The following is a 21,857-nucleotide window of genomic DNA, read 5'->3' as shown; positions in this document are numbered from 1 at the left end:
CTATCGTTCAAAATTTGTCTCAAAATATGGCAACATCTACACTCACCTATATTTTTTTTCATCCAATCATAAACTTCCACAACTAAACTTTTTCACCGATTTTCTCTTAACCAATCATAACATTTATTCATATAATTTTAAAAACTTTCTTATGCCCGTGCTCAGGTATATAATTCCTTAGATGGGAGGATGGAGGAAATATCATTTTCTATACTCCCAGTGATTGTGGATGATGGTGAATCTGTCACCTATCCCACCACCAACTCTCTTATATTTTTTAAAAGAAAAAATAACTAATATTTACATATCACACTACTTTAATTAATTTTACTTTAATAACATGCTAGTTATATTTTTTTAATAAAACACCGTTGCCATGGCGATGTGCTAGTCTGAAAGGAAGTAAGTGGAGGATGCTCCTGCAGGCGCGTTACAAAAGTCCAGCACAGACAAAGCCCAGGAGAGTCTAGGACCGGGCCGGCCCATCACCATCCACTCCTCGGCTCCTCCTGCGCACGTGAGTGGAAAAGAATATCCCGTCATCCCACGCGAAGGAATCCCGACTCAATTTTCAATTTTATACCAGCATTTTCTTTCTTTTTTTTTTTTTTTGAGTTTCAGGTGGCAGAGTCACGAATGCATCATCGTCGCGCTCCTCTCCTGCCCGCCTCTGCCTCTGCCTCGTCTCCTCCGCTCAGCTCCGGTCCAAACCAAACACACAACAAGAGGCAGGCAGGCGGAGGCGGAGGCGGCCCTAACAAATCCCAAGAGACTCCCTAGAGCTCCAGCCTCCGGGAGAGAGAGAGAGAGAGAGAGAGCGAGAGCTCGCGGCGACGCGCGGACGCAGGAAGAGAGAGAGGAAGGGAATGAGGCGGCGGCTCCTCCCCCCCTCGCCTTCCTCCTCCTCCCTTCTCTCGTGACGCCCCCCCTCCTCTCTTCGTCCTCGTCTGCTCCCTCATCTGAGTTCATAAACCTCGGCCCTTCCTCCCCGCCGCGGCGCCTCCCGGCGGCACTCGGTATGTACGCCAGGTTTAATATACCGCCGTTGGTTCATCAGTTCGGTCCGATTGGATGGCCGCCGTTTTTTTTTTTTCGTTTTGCAATTGTTTTGGAGGCGTTCATCGTGATGTCCCGATGATTCAATTCGAACAGCCGCCGGATTTTGACCTTGTTCCATTCGAAAATATACTGGTGCCGATTTTTGTAGCCAAGCATTTTGGGTTTCTCCGGGGTTCTGATTTGTGTGTTTCCATTTGGTGCTGTGCTCCGACAGGGATGGATTTGTCTCGGTTTGCTTCCGGCGTCGGGCCTAGCCGCACGGCCCCGCGGCCGGGCTTGCAGATCGGCGCCACCGGGAATGGCTTCCGGACATGCTCGCTGCGGCGACCCAGGCATCGCTGCGGCGGCGGAAATCCCATCGGCGCCTCTGCGTTCCGAGGCTGCGGTTCCGGTGGCCTCTTCCACTTGGCTCCGAAGCTCGGGAGCCCTCTCGCTCTCCGGACCAGAGGGAGGGCGCTGAGGTGCCAGGGGAACGACTCACTGTCCTATGTTGATGGCTCTTTGGAAGGTACCAATGGCTCAGTAATGGATAGTACCGAGGATGAAGCAAAGGGCTCAGGGTTGGATGAGGAGAAGGGTAATGATGACACGGATAATCTCCGCGAGTTGCTTCAGAAGGCGAGGAAAGAGCTGGAGGTGGCTAGGTTGAACAGCACCATGTTTGAGGAGAAGGCGCAGCGGATATCGGAGTCGGCCATCGCCCTGAAAGATAGGGCGGATAAAGCTCAGAGCGATGTCTCTTCTGCCGTGGCAACTGTACAGGAGATCATCAGCAAGGAGGATGATGCCAAGGAGGCTGTACGGAAGGCTACAATGGCGCTCTCCATGGCTGAGGCCCGCTTGCAGTTGGCATCAGAAGCTCTGGATGCGAAAAGGGGATCAGTCGGGCCAATGGAGGTTAGCATTGATGATGTGGAGGAGGAAGCCCTTGCATCTGCTCAGGAGGAGATCAAAGAGTGCCAAGAAAGTTTGTCAAAATGTGAGGAGGAGCTGAACCGGATCCAAGAGAAGAAAATGGGGTTGCAGAAGGAAGTTGATAGACTGACAGAGCTTGCTGAGAGGGCTCTTTTGGATGCTTCAAAGGCTGAGGAGGATGTTGCCAATATAATGGTGTTGGCTGAACAGGCAGTGGCTCTTGAGATGGAAGCTGCACAGCGAGCAAATGATGCGGAACTAGCACTGCAGAAAGCGGAGAAGGCCATCTCCTCGGTCGATGCTGTGGTAGAGTTACCAGCACCTGCTGAGGAGCAAGCAAGTGGTGAAGAAGACAGTGTTTCTGAAGTGTATGATTACAGCACTGATGGTATAAATGATATTTCTGAAAGAGATGAGGTGTCAAATGTTGAGCGCCTAATGGATGGGGACTTAGCTGTTGAAGGCATTGAGCAACTTGAATCGTCCCGTGAAATGTCTGATGAAGAAAGCGCTGACAAGTTGCTTGTTGAGCCTCAGAAAGAAGCTGAACCTGAGATAGATAAGTCAAAGCAAGGGAAAAAGCAGGAAATAGACCGAAAGGACTCTCCGTCATCGAATACTTCTAAAGCATCACTGAAGAGATCATCTCGGTTTCTCCCTGCATCTTTCTTCTCCTCCAAAGCGGATGGAGAATTTACTCCTACTTCTGTTTTCAAGGGGTTAATGAAATCGGCTAGAAAGCATGCACCGAAGCTTGTTGTTGGGATGGTGCTTCTTGGTGCAGGGTGAGTTGCATAGCGAATAATATCTTTTTCTTCGGTTTCTGTTTGCAGGAAACTAAGTAGATCTGGTTTCCTATTTGTTCATATATATTTATGTTGTATACTGTATAGTTTGTCATATGTGTATATGTGCAATCACATAACTGAAAGTACTTATTCTTACTCTTATTTTCTTACGACAGTTGAAGTGATTTCCTTCAAGCTAATTCATGTTGATAAGCCAATTCTTTATGAAATGGTGTTTCTATTCTGTGTCCACAGAGTGTTCTTCTTAAATCGAGCTGAGAAGAGTAGTCAATTATTTCAGCAGCAAGAAATAACCACAAGTATTGAAGAAGTTACCTCCACTGCAAAGCCCATAGTTCGTGAGATGCGAAAGATCCCAAAAAGAGTAAAAAAGCTAATTGAGCTCTTACCTCGTCAAGAGGTACTTTCCCTTTCATCTGAACCTGACTAGCTGAGCATTGACAAATTTATTTTCCTTTTTTTAGTACATTATTTTACTGCTCACACAAGTTAAACAAGAAATTTAGATTGTGTCTAACTCCCTTGCACTCTTTATTACTATATTCAGGTAAATGAGGAAGAAGCTTCACTCTTCGACATTCTATATTTGCTTCTGGCTAGTGTTGTTTTTGTACCATTATTTCAGAAAATACCTGGAGGTGATACATCTATTTATGATATCTATATGTGCATAGCATGGTACCCCGGCAATCTAACTCTCATATACTATCTACCCGCCTGCAATTTTTTAAGATCATATCAAACAAGTTCTCTGTTCTAGTCTAGTTTTAGTTTCAACCAAGCACTACAACACGTGCAACTGTTCGCTATTATTTTCTAATTTTGAAATACCTGAAATTGAGTTTCTAAATGCATGAACTCTTGTTTATTGGAAAAATCTGTGTCAGGAGTCCTATATTTCTTTTTCTAATATGCACCTTGATATCATAGGTAGCCCTGTTCTTGGATATCTCGCTGCTGGTGTCCTAATCGGTCCCTATGGGCTCTCCATCATCCGTCATGTCCATGGAACAAAGGCTATTGCTGAATTTGGAGTTGTGTTCTTGTTGTTCAACATTGGCCTTGAGGTACAAAATGACTATATTTATGATTCTCTCCTCATACAGGAGATACCAGATTAACATTTTCTTACCTGCAGCTTTCTGTGGAAAGGCTAAGCTCAATGAAGAAGTATGTCTTTGGGTTAGGCTCTGCTCAGGTTATACTCATGCTATGCAACCATTAAAGGAATAGTTCTACGCGGATTACTCCCTAACAAATTGGAGCAATTGACAGGTGCTGGCTACGACAGCAGCTGTTGGTATGATAGCCCACCGTTTTGCAGCAGTACCAGGACCAGCAGCAATTGTTATTGGGAGTGGTTTGGCTCTATCCTCGACAGCTGTTGTTTTGCAAGTACTTTCTTATCACTGGCATTTATCTTCTGTCATAATTTTTACATTCTGATATTTATCATAGTCACTGTGACATATCGCAATTGGAACGAAGTTGATCACCAAAATCAATTTTTACTTCGGAATAAATTAATCAATTATCTGGAAACCTGTTTTTTTCCATGCTCCAAACTTTTATACCAGATTTGTTACTATCTCCAGTTTCGTAATTCTTGTCATTTTGGACAAGATTGTGGTTAAACTTTTAAAATTTTGACTATTAATAACTTCTAAACTATTTAGTTTGAAAACACTAGGACAACATGTATAACATTATAAAGTACATTGATAAAACTAAGCATTTATTTATTTATTTTATATATTTAATAGAAAATCATAGTCAAAGATAGATTTAAAAGACTGTGCCATTGTCCAAATCAACAAAAAATATTAAACTGGAGGGAGTAGCTTTCATGCAGGCAAGGAGTCTTGACTATTGCGGGAACTTTCTTTCTACATATATATTCTGCTCTTCGATTTTTCTTCTAAGATTGGGTGTTGAGCAGTTATGGTTTGCTTCTCTAGGTACTACAAGAACGTGGGGAGAGTACATCACGCCATGGACGTGCTACATTTTCCGTGTTACTGTTCCAGGTATGACTTCACACGTGGTCCCAAATATTGTAAATTATGTTCCAGGTGTCTCCTTTTTTTTTCTGCTAATGTACTTATGTTTATGTTGAGTTCTTGATGACACTCCACCACATGGTTGCATTATTTGAATGCCCTTTACTATTCCTTGCCATTCATGTATTCAAGCATGTACTTGTACATACACTCGTTCCTAAGCACATGCTTACACTTAGAAGGTTTTTGTTCCCTGTTCCCATACCTATTTCCATTTGTAGAAAGAAATTATTATTTTACTTATTGCTATTGTAATCTAAGTCTGGCTTCTGATATTTTGTGTCATACTGTTATATGCAGGATTTGGCTGTGGTTGTCCTGTTGATATTAATACCTCTTATATCACCTAATTCTTCAAAAGGAGGGGTAACCATTTTTTGATGCCACGCTCTTTTTCCCTTTCAGAGATAGGACATTTTGCTTGTTGGTGCAAAATAATTGATGCATTTACTACTAATGGTACCACGTGAATGGACAACCAATTACTTGGGACATAACTCTTTAAAGAGTTAATGGTATAATCATGACATCAACTGATGAGAGATAATATACATGTTTTATCCTATGACATGATCGATCGATCACTTAGAATTGTTAAATTTCTTGGTTAGTCATAAATTTTATGAAGCATTTAAAACCATTTTCCATTGCATTGTCCTTTGTAGCTATTTAAGCCAGATGCTCTAATTATTGTGCTAATTGCTCATTCTATATTTCTGATGACATAGGTTAAATCTACAAAAATATAAGACAAGCAACTATATAAGATCAGCTAAAATCCCTATCATGGCCAATTTGATTGGTACTGTCGCAAAACTCAGGGAGTCAGAAAATACCATTGTATGTGTCATTAATGTGGGTCCAGGCCCCACATGTCATTCTCACATATGATGGTATTTTTGCAACTCATATCTTTACAATGGTATTTTCCAAATGTTTATTGAAGATTGTATGTTCGACGCTTGGACACAGCCAAAGACATCAAATTTGTAAAATTTCTAATTGCAATATGACCATGGTTGCTTCTTACAGAGTCTTTCCATAACCATGTAATGTTGCTGTGTGTGTTCTCTTTATCTTTCTTTCTGTTTGAACTGACCCTTGTACAATTTGCTTCACAGGTTGGTTTCCAAGCAATTGCAGAAGCTATGGGAATGGCTGCTGTAAAGGCAATAGCTGCTATAACAGCCATAATTGCTGGAGGTCGTCTGGTGAGTTGGCCGTTGTTTCATTTCAGTCGGCATCCATCTTGCCAGCTAAACGCGCACACCCACGTGCATGCATGTGTACCACAGCACATGTCGTCCTTGTTGCCTGTATCCTCATTTTAGTCCTTAGAATTTGATTATAACTGTTTGATTTGTATGTTCTGCTTTTTATGTTGAACAGTTGCTTCGTCCAATTTACAAGCAAATTGCTGAAAATAGGAATGCAGAGATATTTTCAGCAAATACCCTCCTTGTTATTTTTGGAACAAGTCTTCTCACAGCTCGGGTATGCATGCTTATCTTATTATATCCTGGCTTTGCATAGTTGCATTCCTTGAATCTACTCTGCATATTGTTGCACCCCTTGAATCTACTCTGCATATTGTTGCACCCCTTGAATCTACTTTGTGTATTGTTGCGCTGTTTCATATCAGGCTGGGTTGTCGATGGCACTGGGAGCATTTTTGGCTGGTCTATTGCTAGCAGAAACAGAATTCTCCTTGCAGGTTGAGTCGGATATTGCTCCTTATCGTGGCCTTCTGTTAGGTCTTTTCTTTATGACGGTAAGACACTGAATATAATCTCATCAGTTTTTGGCTGCTAGGAGTTTGCTTGATGTTTATACCAATATTATACAAATGTACGTATCAGATGCAAATCCACAGGCATCGATGTATGCATGGAATAACTTGACATTCTTTTTACTATCTAGTGGTTTGACTTCGCGGATTCGTTAAGTACTTGTGTTTTATTTATTTTGATTTGTAGAGTCATATATTTGTTGTGTAGAATAGTATTAATGTTAGTAATGTCCTGTCACTTATGTTTCTGCCTTTGATTCTTGTTCTAAAAATTTGCTTGTCCAACAACATGTTCTCTATTATTTACTCCGTAATGAAGATAAATCAATAATTCCTTCTGTAAGCTACTAGCTTATTTGAAGCCCTTGCTTAATGCTTGCATTTGGCCCTTCTAGGTTGGAATGTCTATCGACCCCAAGTTGCTTCTTTCAAATTTCCCAGCGATCTCTGTGATACTAGGCCTCTTGATTGTTGGAAAGACAATGTTGGTTACATTTATTGGTAGAGTATTCGGAATTTCCACCATAGCTGCTGTTCGCGTTGGTCTGATGCTTGCACCTGGTGGGGAGTTTGCTTTTGTTGCCTTTGGAGAAGCTGTCAATCAGGTTTGTCCCTGGCGTTTTGTGTCTTTTGTATTTTTTATGTCATAAGATGTATTCCACATACATTTGAGTTACTGTAGATTACAAGAACTTGTATAATTTTAGTAATTAGTAATATATGATACTCGTGTGGCACGACGAGAAAACTCATGTACAATATTTTGCAGGGTCTTCTATCTCCGCAATTATCGTCATTATTGTTTCTAGTGGTTGGCATTTCAATGGCTCTTACACCATGGTTAGCTGCTGGTGGCCAGTTTTTGGCATCCAAATTTGAGCAGCACGATGTTAGAAGTTTATTGCCTGTGGAAAGTGAGGTATTTTATTTTCTTTTCACTGCCATAGACTAACCCCCCTTTTTTACAACCTGATGTTTCGATGATTTTTTTTGGGCAATAGTGGCCACTTGCAAAAACATATTCCATCTGTCCCAAAATATTAGCATTTCTAGGTATGCTTATATTTTTGGAATAGTAGCATTTTTTCTCAGTTTAATTTGTAATAACTGTCAAATTCACAAATTTTGACAAGGATGCATAATTCCATATTATGTTCAAATTCAACTGTTATAATATAAATTTTGTCCATGTAGACGGACGACTTGCAAGACCATATTATAATTTTGGGATTTGGGCGTGTTGGGCAGGTTTGAAATCCTCATGAGATATATTATATCTATTATCTACTATTTTCAATAAATTTGTACTAACTCACATTTTCGTATATTGTTAGATAATCGCCCAACTCCTGTCAGAAAGATTAATTCCATTCGTCGCACTTGATGTTCGAAGGTATGGTACTGCATCTTGCAATAATAACCCTTTTAAAGGCACTACAAGATAATAGTGAAGCATGACTTAGCTTTACTACTGGCTGTCCTTATTTCAACAATTATCCTTGTTCTCAAACATGCATATAAGCTGCTATGTTTGCTAATACTTCTGTTAGGATTAACTCTCGCTGGTGCTACCTACCTATGGTTGGTGCCATGCTTGTTAGACAGTGAATATGCAACCTGAGATAGATCCACAAAATATTAGAAAATTCAGGCAAGTGCATGGAAGCTAGGGAAGTGGTGGCAAAACTTGCAGGAAACAGGTGTTACAGCCCACTTCCATTTACTGTTGGTTACATTCTGATAGATCGATAGGCTGCTAGCTTCCTTCTGAGGCAAAAGTCATGTGTGTGATGCTATTGCCATGAAATTTGGTTGTCATCTCCAACTGCCTTGGTTTACCAGCCTGTCGCGTTGTGTTTCTTCAATTAGTCGAGATCTCTTGTTAAACCTATAATCATTTCAACTATTTAATTATTGGCGTCTTTTCACTCAGTGATCGAGTGGCAGTCGGACGTGCACTTGACCTACCGGTGTATTTCGGGGATGCAGGAAGTAGAGAGGTAGAATGAATACAACTAAAATTCTACCTTACAACTTGTCAAAAGGTGCTGATCTCAATTGATATTTGCCAGGTACTGCACAAAGTTGGAGCTGAGAGAGCCTGCGCAGCTGCCATTACTTTAGATACCCCTGGTGCAAATTATAGAGCTGTTTGGGCTTTGAGTAAATATTTTCCAAATGTGAAGACATTCGTCCGAGCGCATGATGTGGATCATGGTGTTAATTTGGAGAAAGCTGGTGCAACAGCGGTAAGTAGGTGTAACAAATCAGCATATGCAATTATTTCAACATTTTTAGGATTTTAGGTGACGACATGCTCTTGGTGCAACTTGATGTACATTACACCGTGTGGTTTAGCACAATTTTCGAGACATGCTTATTTTATCAGAAGTAACTTTTGGAATGCAGTAACCTGCCTAGTAACATTTTCAGCAAGTAGATTTTTTACAGCTATATGAATTGAAATATTTATTGAGAGCCTTAAACCTTGTAACAGGTAGTGTGGAACCTGGTAGTACAGATCCTTGGTTGTACTGTCATAGTTGCGTAGACCATTAGAAAAAATTCCTTTGGCCACTGATGGACTTATTATTGAACATGGAAGGGTTGTATGTCACTATGTCTATGTCCTCATTTGCCACTCATAGGATTACCCAAAATTATCTGATAGGTGCAATTGCAATATTCAATATCATTTGGTACTGATGGTTTTTCTATATTTGTGGACTAGCCATTCCGATATGACTTGACCTGCTGCTGTGCTGCATAAGGACTTTGTCACTCTTTTCGTTTTCTTTCACCAGAGTCTATTATTTGTCTTTTGCATAATCCTTTTGTTACAGTTTAATAATACTATCACCTACTGAAACTAAATCTACTTTCAAGGTTGTCCCTGAGACCTTGGAACCAAGTCTTCAGTTGGCTGCTGCTGTTCTTGCACAGGTAAGCAAGCTACCGCTATATGATATTTCATTAAGTATGGAATTTAATTCATAGACATTAATTTTTCTTATTGATGCATATCAGGCAAAACTCCCAATGTCAGAGATTGCAGCAACTGTCAATGAGTTCAGGAACCGTCATCTGTCAGAGCTCACGGAGGTATGTGACTGCATCGCAACCATATGTTGATAGAGCTGTCATCCGTCATCTTCATCATAAACTCAAATGATTTCAATCAAATTAATAGAGCTGTAAAATGCTCCGATGTCTATGCTGGTTTATTGGTCTCTCGGACCATATGTTAGGATGGATGACTTCTTTTATTCAGGTTCACATTCTAACTGCTAAGTTCCTTTATTAACTTGCTGGTGACCTTTTTTACTGACAGTTATGTGCTACATCTGGAAGTTCTCTGGGCTACGGATACTCGAGGGTCATGTCCATTTCCAAATCAAAGTCCGTCACTTCCGATGATGAGAGTGAAACTGTTGATGGAGCATTGGCGATTTGAGCTCATGCATCAATCATCTCCCCCAGACTGTACAGTAGATAATCTATCATCAAATATAATTTTCGTATAGAAAAGTAGCAAAATAATTTACAATGACAGTTCCCATTTTTTGACGACTTAGCATTGCCTCTCCTTTTTATGTATGGAGGACACTAGGATATTTCTTTTCTTCCACCATTGTTCTTTGTTATTTGCAGCCCTTCTACTCCGTCAGCACAAAAGTTCTTGATGGAGAACTCGGGCTGTGCTTGCAACTCATGCGGAGTAACACTAAAATAAGTTGTAGAGCAGCTGTAGGGCAAGTTTAAGTTTTCTAAGAGGAATGCAGACAGTTGTTCTGGATTCAGATCACGATCTTTTTGTGTATGGTAGCGTTGACAACATGTGGTGCTGGATATCATTTGGTATTGCACCGTTTTTATTATCAAAAAAGCGTTTTCAAAATGTTACTATTGAACATTTGCTTGATTAATGTTTAATGTGCATAACGGATGGGCGGCAATTTTGGAATGGTGCCCACTATCCAGGTGAGTTTACCACAGCCCGCAACAGAAAGCGGCCCATTAATGATACGACTGCGCAACGAAAGTTGGCTAGAGCACGAGATGTTGACACAATGCCCATACAAGTTTCAAACTTTCATCAGTAGCTCATCTTGGCAATTCACATTACGAAAAAACCATTCCACCGGAATACATAAAGTTCGGAGCAACAAAATTTTCGGGCCAGTTCAATAAGTCAGTAACAATGTCTTTAGTACAAGGCCAGATTTTTTTATAAATTATCCTTTGGCAGAACATGAGTGCTCCCCTCAAAAACATGGATGAGACCACTGGACTACATTCACCAGTGAGATCCTTTCCAAGAGGTAATGGATCACCACACCAGGATAAAAACAGTACGTCATTGTTCAGATTGTGCGTCGAAGTTAACACGAGTAGCAAAATGGTTTATGGTACCGCTGGGTACGGTTTTTGAAGATCTAAGCATTGCAACCTGCAAAATACATGAAGATTTTGCTATATCAAATGGGTGGACCAAAACTCCAGATAGTTTAGTACAAATCAATTTGCCACGGAGAGTGGAAAGCATACTACCTTTGGAGCGTTCATATTACTTCCGAGATAACCAACACCAAATGATGGTGAGGAATGCGCAGCAACAAGCTCAGCAGCTCCCAATGCAGGTAACTTCCCTCTCTGTATAAAGTAGATTGTTAAAACAAATTGCAAGGGGTCACCGGAGCCAAATTGAAGGCGATGGATCTGCAAAGTACCAGTGTACCACCTTTAGAACATCAGCCTGAACTAGCAACAACCCAGCACCTGTATCATGAGACATCTCGCTGCTGCTTTTAACCACTTGGCGCAGAACTTTGGTGCAGGCAGAAGCAGGGCCAGATTGTATCCTGAGAAATTACAAATCAAGGTCAAACCATGAAGAGAATATGATTTTGAAAATATAACAAAACTAAGGTAAAAGATTATGTAGAAAGGCTCAAGAGCCCATAAGCATGGAGTGCCCTAGATCATGTTATGGGCAACAGGCATGCCCAAGCTAGCTAGATCAAGTCATGGCAAACAACAGGGCCCAAACTGCATTAAGATATCAAAGCTGAAACCAGTGTAAACATGATGCAGGTAGTTTTATATGTTTGCAAATTCATTGAGGCCAGCAAAAAGACCCTTGTGAATGAAACACCCTTTTTAGCAAAAGGCAGATGAGCGATTTTCTTGTCCAGAAGACATGGTGAATTGTATGATGTAAAACTGTATATTAATAAGAGCAAAAGTGTAGAGATGAGCATACAATGACGATGAGATACAGCATTCACGTGCAGCAAATCCTCTAATCAAGTGTTCACCAGCTCCAGTTGCACAACACCCAACTATAAATGGTGTGCCAAAGGGCCCTTTGGATGCGGCCCAGCAACCAGACCCATACATAGCAGCCAAACCAACACGTCCATCTACCTACAAGAAATCAATGCTTATTGAAGGCCTGAATTGTCTCTACGCAAAAGCATCATTAGAAGAATATAAACAAAAGAGTCCTCATTTAATAAATTGGAGTGATCTGCTACGAAAAAAATAGCCACCGGACCTTTAGTGCAATGCCACCACTGGATGCTCCCGATGCTATATTTCCATGTGAATCAACACAAATAGCACCAACAGTATCCATAACACAGTCTTGATCATCTTCCATGATTGATTGTGTGATCATCTTCATCTTCTTTACACCAGTAATATCCTCAGCTTCAGATCCTAAAATGAAATGGCAACATGTAAGGTGGACTGGTCGAGTACATATACGGATGCACACCAGTACACCACAAGCCTCAAGCCTGAGACCTAGTGCTGCATATTGAGTGTTGGATTATATATTTTGAAAGGTATCTCATACAAACATAATACTACCTCCATTTTATAACGTAAGATGTTTGACTTTTTTGGTTGCAACGTTTCATCATACGTCTTATTCAAAAATTTAGTACAAATATAAAAAAAATAACAAGTCGTACTTAAAGTTCTTTTGAAGTCACAAGCAAAATAAATGATATTTCCATAATTTTTTGAATAAGACAAATGGTCAAGCATTACAAGTAAAAAAGTTAAACATCTTACATTATGAAACAGAGGGAGTAGCATTCTGGATGACTGTTTATGGAGGCTAAAAACCTTGCAGATGAAACCATGATAAGACACAGGCATACAGCACAAGGAGACAGAGAGATTACATATGCAGCATAGAAACTGTTGAAAGATCTTGTGAAAAACAGTGGTGTATGCACTTGCATGCATATACAAGAATAAATTGAATTACTGTTCCTCAGTGGTCAGACCTCAACGATTAATATTTCAAGATTGTAAATCAAGTCTTAGAAGATACTTCAACCAAGTATGCATTATGGATATGATAATATAACCACATAATCAATATAGAACTGATTAGGAAGACACTAATGCACAGGTGCAACAAGAGCAGAAGGGGGGGGGGGAGACCTGATGCTTCCAACTGTACTGAACAAGATTCTGAACCAGAACCAGTGCTATTATTAGCCAATTCCTTGGCACTTGAAAGCAATGATCTGTATTTTGTCCACAGTGCTTTTGCATTCTCAGTCACCAACCACTGTTTGAGAATGCACCAACAACAAATTACCAATAAATGCGAATATAGACTTGAATGGCACAATTCATATAAAAAGGAGGGAACTTACACTATTTCCCTCTGATGTTGTTTCAGGTAGGTTCAATCCTTTTGCTTTTGCCCATTGGAATGCTCCTTCGCCAACCAAAAACCTAAAGCCAAAGAATTCAGCTATACAGTCATTATGCTTTATTGGATAAGTGCATGATAGCTGCATTATATATTGTCATCAATGGATTATGGAAGTCATTATAATCATTTTGCATTATAAAGTGAAATGAAATAACAAAGGGTGCTAGATGAAAAATTGGAAAAGCATGACATAGTCCAAATGTTTGCCAAGAACTGGTGAAAATTGTACAATGGCAAAATTACTGAAAAGGAAAAAGACAGGTCCTGAAACAAAAGGTGCAGAAGACACTTGAGTTCTGTGATTACATGGGGGGTATCCGACCAAGCAATGAAGAGCCTATCATTTGTTCCCTTGCCAAATGCAAAGCAATTTGGATGGGATTCTTTACACCTGATCTACAAGAAATAAAAAGTGTGGTAACACGAATAGTAACCTTTACATGGTAGGATGATGTATGGTAAATGACTACAAGTACCTTGCACAGCTCCAACAGATCCAAAGGTAGAAGTAGTACCATCCATGATACTTGCATCGCATTCCACATGACCACTCTCAGTCAAATTTGAACCACGTCCAGCATTTGTGATAGGATCATCCTAATAAGCCATAGATGAGATAAACTAAGACAACATTTGCTTGGAGCAAAAACCATTAGCCTTTTACCTACATACAAGACACTGCATCACCCTGGACTTTCTTATATCTACAGGTGCAAACACTGATTTGTATGTTCCATACAGAACTATTATTCCATTTTTTTCACTTTAACATATCAAAATGTAGCCATAATATATACACCATAGTTGCAATCATTATAAAAATTGAACTAAATTAACTCCATAGTATGTTGTATGTACAGACAAGGAAACAATACACAGAAAGAAATGATTCGAACCTCCAACACTTGAATGGCAGCTGCAACCGCATCAAGACTTGTGCCATTACCCTGCAGAAGTATAAGATATTTAGGAATTCACCACTGCAAAGCTACTTGGACGCCTCTCAACGGTGACATTTTTCACAAGAGCTCCATTAATACCCTATCTACAACATAAATCAGCTCATCAGTTAAAATTCCAGGCTCAAATGGAACACTTGCGGGGATCGCGTCAATCCAAGCTCCATGGCATGCAAAACCAAGCACTACATTAGAGTAGCAGTAGGGCTGTAGGGGGGGATGAGGAGGAGGCGAGTGGGGTAGGTAAGGATAGGTTTAGGGATTGGACCTCGCGGAGGACTGCGGCGGCCGCGTTGCAGGCGCGCTTCATGGCCCGGCGATATGCCTTCTCGTTCGCCGGCGCATGGAAGCCGGCGCCCACGTGCACGGCCATGAAGAACCTGCGGCTGGGGCCAGGATTAGGGCTCTCGTTCCCTCCTCCTCCTCCCGCCACCAACTCCCTCTCTCCTCCTCCTCCTCCTCCTCCTCCTCCTCCTCCGCCGCCGCCGCCATCGCCGCCGGCCATGTCACGAACCCACGATTAGGATTTAGGACGAGAAGGTTTTTGAAATTATGTGTTAAAACCCCTGAAAAGTTAGGAATTTACGAGAAGTCGAAAAGTCCAAAAAGGGATGACATTGTTTCACTTTACCCCTTGTAAAAGCATATATTAGAAAATGGGGTTGCGAAGCCTTTCACTGGCATAGATCATGCCGGAATCCGCTTGTGCAGACAAGATGCTTCCCATTTTTGTGTATTTGGATACCTTTTTCTTGCTTGATTTTAATTCTATCTGCACGCAGCACTCTTCACCTGCCCTAGTGAAAAGCACAGCAACAATAAGCCTGACACTGCAAACGTGACATGTGACTGATTTGATGTGGATTCGACGTTTGGATAATAATGAGCAAAATTAAGCTTGTTGCTAATAATTTAAAAGCAAAACTTGTAAATATAATATGACAAAAATTTTAAAGTTAACTCTAAATTTATGTTTATAAATTTAAATTTTTAGCATGAAAATACTAGCATAAACGAAAAGACGAAAAGGTAGTGGACGTAAATTTAAGTCATACGGTGATTATACAAATAATTATATGATTGCATCATTGTTTTGATATTTTTAGCGTACAGTCCTTTTAAGTATATTTATATCTTTCTAAGAGTTCATTTTTATCTATCTGCCCAATGCTATCCCCTATCATTATAAGTGTATCTTAGCACATAAAGATAAATTAATTGAGAGGGAGGATGACTTGAATGCTCCTTATTTGATAAAAAGATAGTGTGGAGTGGTAGATAATTGAGGATAAATTTGAAAACAAGGTGATTGATGGAAAAATTAATACTCTATAAATATATTATTTTTGATAAATTTAAATCCTAGAGATGTAATATTGTGAGACGGAAGTACTTGCTCTAGTTTCTTAATTTATGTCTTTTGATAAGAGTATGGTTAAAATTTTAAAAACTTAATTATTAATATTTTTTAAAATATTTGGTTTGGAAACTCTCTGACAACACGAACATATGAGACTTAAAAATACTTTAATAAAAATAAAAATATATATATTTCATAGAAAATAATAGATTTTGAATACCATGATATTAAATAAAACGTCACGATTATTAAGCTGAATGGAGTATTGTTTTTGGACGAACATCATGTATTTTACTCTTGCATTAGCAATTCCTAGAATTTAGTTACACTTTCCCGCAACACCCATCTACGGCTAAATCATTGACATAAGGAAAAAAAAGATCATGGTTTCATACTTTCATAAGGAAAAGAATCATGGTAAAACACATAAAGAAAAAAAAAGTAATTCAATACACAAACGAAGAAATGGAATTCAGCATTTCACGTCCCTGGTATAACGACAAACCCGCTTTCCCTGCACGCAATTACTGTTTCGTCTTCCTTTTTTCACTGCAGAGAAAAGAAGGAAACAAATGGATCGCTCATGCCGCTGCTCTGCCTCCTCACACACACACACACGGACAGAGGAGGGAGACGCAGTAACCTAACCACCACCACGACCTCCACCTCCACCTCCACCACCACCTCCTCTTCTCAGGATTGTTACTACCACCACTAGTAGTAGTGGTCAGTTGGGCTTCTCGCCTTCCTTCCTCCCCCTCTTCCTCCAGGGAGGATCGAACAGCACGTCAGCACCGCCCTGGTTGCATCTCCTCCAGGAAGTAGGTATTATTTTTGCTTTTCTGTGCACTAGCGGTTGGGAAGCAATCGCTTTGATTAGCTTGTTACCCCTTCCGCGATCTTCGGGTGATTCTTTTGGTTTGTATTTTGTGCGGTTGTGCCGTGGGGTTTAGTTTGTGTTTCTTGGTTATATATGTTTCTAGGCGTCTCTCGTTTTGATTCTTTGTCATTTTTTTAGGGTTTTGTGTTTGATGCCAAAGGGTTTGGTTGTGTTTTCTTGAGAGCTTTATTGAGTGCGTGCCGCTGTTTATGTTGGAATAATGTATGGAGAGTTCTTGGGAATAAAAGGGCTGTGATGGAAAATGCTAAAAATGTTGAGATCATTAATTAAAGAAACCGCAACTTTGTTAGAAGAGGCCGGGGCCGGCCAACTGGAAATGTGACTTTTGATTATTTGCACAGGACTATTGTCACCTTTCTGCAGATTGTGTGAAATTGTTTTTTTTTTCAAGGAAGATCATGTGAAATCATTGGTTTGTAGGAAGTTTTTGTGTTTGTTTTTTTCTCTTTTTTTTCTGCGAGGAAGATTTATTGAAATTATGGTGCATCTAGAATCTGATCCTGATGGCATTACAAGTGCGTGCACATTTTCATCGGTGGAAAGGTAGTAGGCAAGGGCGCCAAGCTGCAAAGAATTATATAGATCTCACAGCTCTCCGTTGGGAAGCACATTATTACTGTATATGTACTGTTTGTGTTACTGCCATACTGCACACATATTTTCTTGAGAAGCTTTATATTTAGTACTGTTTGTGTTGGTATAAAGCATTATGGAACGTTAAAATATAGATATAATGGATTATTAGCGTCAAGGAAACCACAAATTTGCTAGAAGGGGCAACTAGAGATGTGGACTGTGAGTTTTTATCATTTGTCATGTCAAAACGGGCGTCATGGTGCTGTAGATTGCGTTTATGCGTATTTGTGTGTGTGAGTTTTTATCATTTGTCATGTCAGACCGGGTGTCACGGTGCTGTAGATTGTGTTTATGCGTATTTGTTTGTTTCGCTACGAAGATTGTCTGAAATTATGGTTGCTTTAAAATCTTGATAGCTTACAATGTGTGGCGTATGACATGCTGGCACTGATGTTAAAACAGCATAATACTACAAGACAGTAAAAATTTGTGCTGTGCAAATTTACATGAGTTGAACCACTAGCAGGCAAGGGTGCCAAGCTGCTAGGAATTAAATGGATTTCACAGCTCTCTGTTGGGAGGCACGTTGCTTACTTTTTATAAGTTGCTGCATCTCTACTTTCATCAGAAACTTACGTTAGCCCTATCCTCTGTTGTTTTGCTAAATAATAGCTTCTTTGTGAACCAATTGCAGGCACAAGTAGGAGGTGGAAAAGCAACTTTGGCTGGTCAACAGGAGAGTTTCAGTGACAAGATGAATTCTGCTGCTGGATATGAAGATGGCAGTGAGGAAGAAGAGCCATATGAACGTGAGTTTTATGATGATGAAGATGATGACATTGATGATACAAAATGTGTGGATCCCTGTGATGATTCTGTACTGAAAGAGGAACTGCACAGGTAAAGTGGCAAAGACTGATTCCATGTGAAACCCTTCATAAATCTGGTTCTTAATTATTGCAATACTTGCAGGAAGCATATCCATGAAGTGGAGTCATATGATGATTTGGTGGTTGGTGAGGAGGAATGTGTTACGAACCCCTGTGCTTTGCGAGTTTTCAAGATGGAACGAAATGAGCAAGAGCTCAAGCAGGCTCAGAAAATGTGCAACAACATTAAGGAAAACGAGATACCAGCAGCCAAGGAAATTGGAACGAAACCATTCAAAAAACGACTTGTCAAGTTTGCTGATGATGTATCTTGTTACACATACAGTACTGAAAATTTTGCTTCTGCAAAGTTGGAGAAAAGGAAAGCTCAGTTTGATGACCAGGACAAGCACCTCCATAAGAAACAAGAACACACACCACCTTCTTTTCCTCGGGATGGCAGCAAGCTGAAAGAAGTGGACAACACTAATCTGTATGTGGGCAACCTACCTGCTTCTGTAGCTTCGCACAAGCTCATTGAGATGTTTCTACCTTTCGGACGAATTGTCAGATCAAGAGTTGTGGATGATTGTTTCACTGGTTTGAGCCAGGGATATGGCTTTGTGAAGTATTCTGATCCTCACTGTGCTGCTGAAGCTATTAAGCGCATGAATGGGCGATTGGTTGAAGGAAAAGCTCTAGAGGTCAGAGTAGCTGGTTTTCCATCATCAGGATCCAATCCATCTATTCATGCTGTGCCAGAGGATGATAACCAGCCTTCAAAGGAAACCAACATGACTAAATTGTATGTGTGCAACCTTTCCTTGTCCATGAACACAGACAGGTTGATTGATCTTTTTCTACCTTTTGGGGAAGTAACTAGTGCAAAGGTAGCGAGAGATCACACAACAGGCTTAAGTAAAGGATATGGCTTTGTGCAGTACTCTAGTTCTCACCATGCAGCTGAGGCTGTCATCCATTTGAATGGACGTCTTGTTGAGGGAAGAAAGATAGAGGTCCGAGTATCAGGCATACCTCCAAAACAGCCAAATTCAGCTGTAGAATCACCTATCACTACGAGAACCATCAAGGAAATTGACATGTCTAATTTGTATGTCTGTAATATGCCATCGTCAATTGACACCAAGAAGTTGGTTGAGCTATTCCTTCCATTTGGTAAAATCACCCATGCAAGAGTGATGGCAGATCCTGACACCTTTTCAAGTAAAGGATATGGTTTCATCAAGTTTACTGATTCTGAATCTGCTGCCAAGGCTATTGCAGCAATGAATGGAACAATGGTTGGAGGAGAAATGATGGCGGTCAGAGTTGCACGCCTTTCCCCATCAGCATCCAGCTCAGCTGTACAGACCTCTGCAGAAATCAACAAGTCTAAACTATACATCACTAATATTCCAAGGTCCATGACTGCTGATACGCTGATTAACCTTTTCGCACCCTTTGGCCAAATCAGTAAGGTCCTGATGAACCTGGAGTATAGTCTTGTGTGGTATGCAGATGTACCCTCAGCTACCAAAGCTGTCGAACACATGGATGGATACCTGGTTGAAGGAAAGAGGTTAGTGGTCAAGGGAGCAGAGCCCATTCCAACCAATTTTCCCGAGTCTGCTTTTCCACAAACAGGTGGCAAGACCAAAGAAATCGACATGGCCAATCTGTATGTTGGCAGGGTTCCATCAAGTGTAACCGAAGATCAACTCATCGATCTTTTCCGCCCATTTGGATGGATTGTTCAAGCTAGAATGTTTCCTTTTAGTGGGTATGGCATGGTTAGGTATGACAATCCTTCATCTGCTGCTGCAGCAATTGATCATTTGGATGGTTACAGGATTGGTGGAAGCATACTGACTGTGAGAGTAGCATGGCTTTCTGCAGAATCCATTGCAGCCACAAGTGCTCCAACACCATGGATGCCTTCTAATGAGCAGAGACAATTTGACATGACCAATGCTGTGGAGTCTGCTTTTCCACAACCAGGTGGCAAGACCAAAGAAATTGACATGGCCAATCTGTATGTTGGCAGGGTTCCATCAAGTGTAACCGAAGATCAACTCTTTGATCTTTTCCGCCCATTTGGACGAGTTGTTCAATCTAGAATGTTTCGACATCAGGGGCATGGCATGGTTAGGTATGATAATCCTTCATGTGCTGCTGCAGCAATTGATCATTTGGATGGCTACAGGATTGGTGGAAGCATACTGAATGTGAGAGTAGCAGGGCTTCCTGCAGAATCCAATGCAGCCCCAAATGCTCCAACACCATGGATGCCTTCTAATGAGCAGAGACAAATTGACATGAATAACCTTTATGTGTGCCATCTCCCAAGATATATTAACACCGAAAGGCTGATTGACATTTTCCTACCATGTGGCCAAATCACCCAGGCAAAAGTAGTTGTTGATAGATACACTGGTGTGAGCAAAGGATTTGGATTTGTCAGGTTTGCTGATCCTTACTCTGCTGCTGTGGCACTCACTCACATGAATGGTTACCCTCTGGATGGGCATGTGCTGGAGGTTAGGATAGCTGGTGTTCAACCTGCTGCTATGAGCAGCTACATGGCGCATTTCTACTCCCACTTCACAGTGCATGATCCTGCAAAGGCGGCTGTTGGAATACCGACTTCCTATTGGCCATACTATTACGATGAATCCACATACAACACAGTATCTGAAATCCAGGGGCAAGGCACCACTACATCTGCCACTGATGCTTCTGCTCAAACATCTCAGAAGGAACAGTTGCCTGGATCGAAATCAGGCGATTTGGTTGCTGAGAAAGATTACTCTTCTCAGTCACAGTCAGCAGCTTGGGCTGGTCCACCTGGCTTTGAACCTCATGCTGTCTCCAAGAAATATGCAGCTGGGTCCAATGCTTCTCAAGCTTGTTCAAAGGATCATTTAGCACAGTCAGGAGATGGCCACAAAAGGAGTTCGATTGTCTAGCACCATTTGCTTCAGGCCACTTCTGGCTTGATCTAACATGGTAGAATCTACCTAAGCTTCTCATCACTTAACAATTATTAGTCATCCGTGTTAATTTTGTAGGAATATTTATCTTCACTTTACTGTGATTTCCCATCTGGAGAAAAGACCGTGTCCTAACATAGTTGCGTTAGTTCAGTACTCAGATTATCTGAGCTAGGTGGTAACTGAAAACAATGCTAGTGTAATGTAATGGTAAAACCTCTATGTGGAACAGTTGCATGGTTGTTTATGAATTATGATGCCAACGATGACCTCTCTATTGAGTGGGAAATGCTTGGCCGAAGTTCAATGCTATCAGGATGTGTTAAGGTAAGTTGATGTTCTTTGCTGGTCTGCTTCACTGTATAATACTTATGGATTGTTAATGATCTCTCTGATTAGTTGGTAATGGTTGCATTGTTGTTTATGAATTATGATGCCAAGTGATGACTACTCTGTTGAGTGGAAAATGTTTGGTTGAAGTTTCATGCTATCTGGACGTGTTTATTGCCTCCTGCTTGGCATAATACTGGTAAAATTTAGCTTATCTGTTCAAGTCATTTCGAGGCTTGTTAAGTTTCTCTGGCTATCGTTCTTGGTGTGTGTTCAGTTGGCCGAGGTTCAGTTTCAGTTACTGGTTCTTCTGGCTTTGCTTCTCGTCTTACAAAGTTATTATTCCCCATAACGTTGTGAATGTAGGAAAGATAAATTTTCAATAGAGATTCAATCTCCTCTCTGCAGTGGTAATCTTCAGTCTACGTTCAGTGGAGAGCTTCACAAAGATTTGGTGGAAAAGAAGACCGGAAAGCACTGACAGTACCAGAACTCACAGGA

The 21,857-nt window shown here is 40.7% G+C and overlaps 3 protein-coding genes across 3 annotated transcripts; 2 read left to right on the top strand and 1 right to left on the bottom strand.

The window, feature by feature from the left end:
* Positions 1-879: 879 nt before the first annotated feature.
* LOC102700332 (K(+) efflux antiporter 2, chloroplastic) lies at positions 880-10,258 on the top strand. Its single transcript, XM_006652981.3, has 21 exons — positions 880-1,016; positions 1,274-2,759; positions 3,018-3,183; positions 3,331-3,421; positions 3,714-3,850; positions 3,922-3,981; positions 4,059-4,178; positions 4,742-4,810; positions 5,144-5,209; positions 5,965-6,054; positions 6,233-6,337; positions 6,486-6,614; positions 7,028-7,237; positions 7,402-7,551; positions 7,827-7,880; positions 7,967-8,025; positions 8,566-8,632; positions 8,705-8,881; positions 9,519-9,575; positions 9,660-9,734; positions 9,964-10,258. Exons 2-21 carry the CDS (start codon positions 1,276-1,278, stop codon positions 10,084-10,086), a joined length of 3,489 nt encoding a protein of 1,162 aa, XP_006653044.1. The 5' UTR covers positions 880-1,016; positions 1,274-1,275; the 3' UTR covers positions 10,087-10,258.
* A 456-nt stretch (positions 10,259-10,714) lies between these two features.
* LOC102700051 (putative threonine aspartase) lies at positions 10,715-14,835 on the bottom strand. The gene is made up of 11 exons (XM_006652980.3): positions 14,599-14,835; positions 14,268-14,318; positions 13,848-13,968; positions 13,678-13,762; positions 13,310-13,391; positions 13,092-13,221; positions 12,190-12,353; positions 11,896-12,059; positions 11,374-11,494; positions 11,184-11,285; positions 10,715-11,082 (listed from the first exon to the last, which is right to left on the bottom strand). Exons 1-11 carry the CDS (start codon positions 14,833-14,835, stop codon positions 10,990-10,992), a joined length of 1,350 nt encoding a protein of 449 aa, XP_006653043.2. The 3' UTR covers positions 10,715-10,989.
* Positions 14,836-16,346: 1,511 nt separating this feature from the next.
* On the top strand, positions 16,347-21,849 carry LOC102709841 (the record flags this gene model as incomplete). Its single annotated transcript, XM_015836135.2, has 4 exons — positions 16,347-16,511; positions 17,862-18,067; positions 18,140-21,555; positions 21,765-21,849. Coding segments are annotated over 3 exons (3,234 nt in total), but the record flags the coding sequence as incomplete, so codon positions are not given.
* Positions 21,850-21,857: the final 8 nt, after the last annotated feature.

The sequence above is a fragment of the Oryza brachyantha genome, chromosome 4, assembly GCF_000231095.2.
Source record: "Oryza brachyantha chromosome 4, ObraRS2, whole genome shotgun sequence".
NCBI classification, from domain to species: domain Eukaryota; kingdom Viridiplantae; phylum Streptophyta; class Magnoliopsida; order Poales; family Poaceae; genus Oryza; species Oryza brachyantha.
The sequence above is the reverse complement of the archived record's forward strand: the minus strand, read 5'-3'. Positions and strand labels throughout refer to the sequence as shown.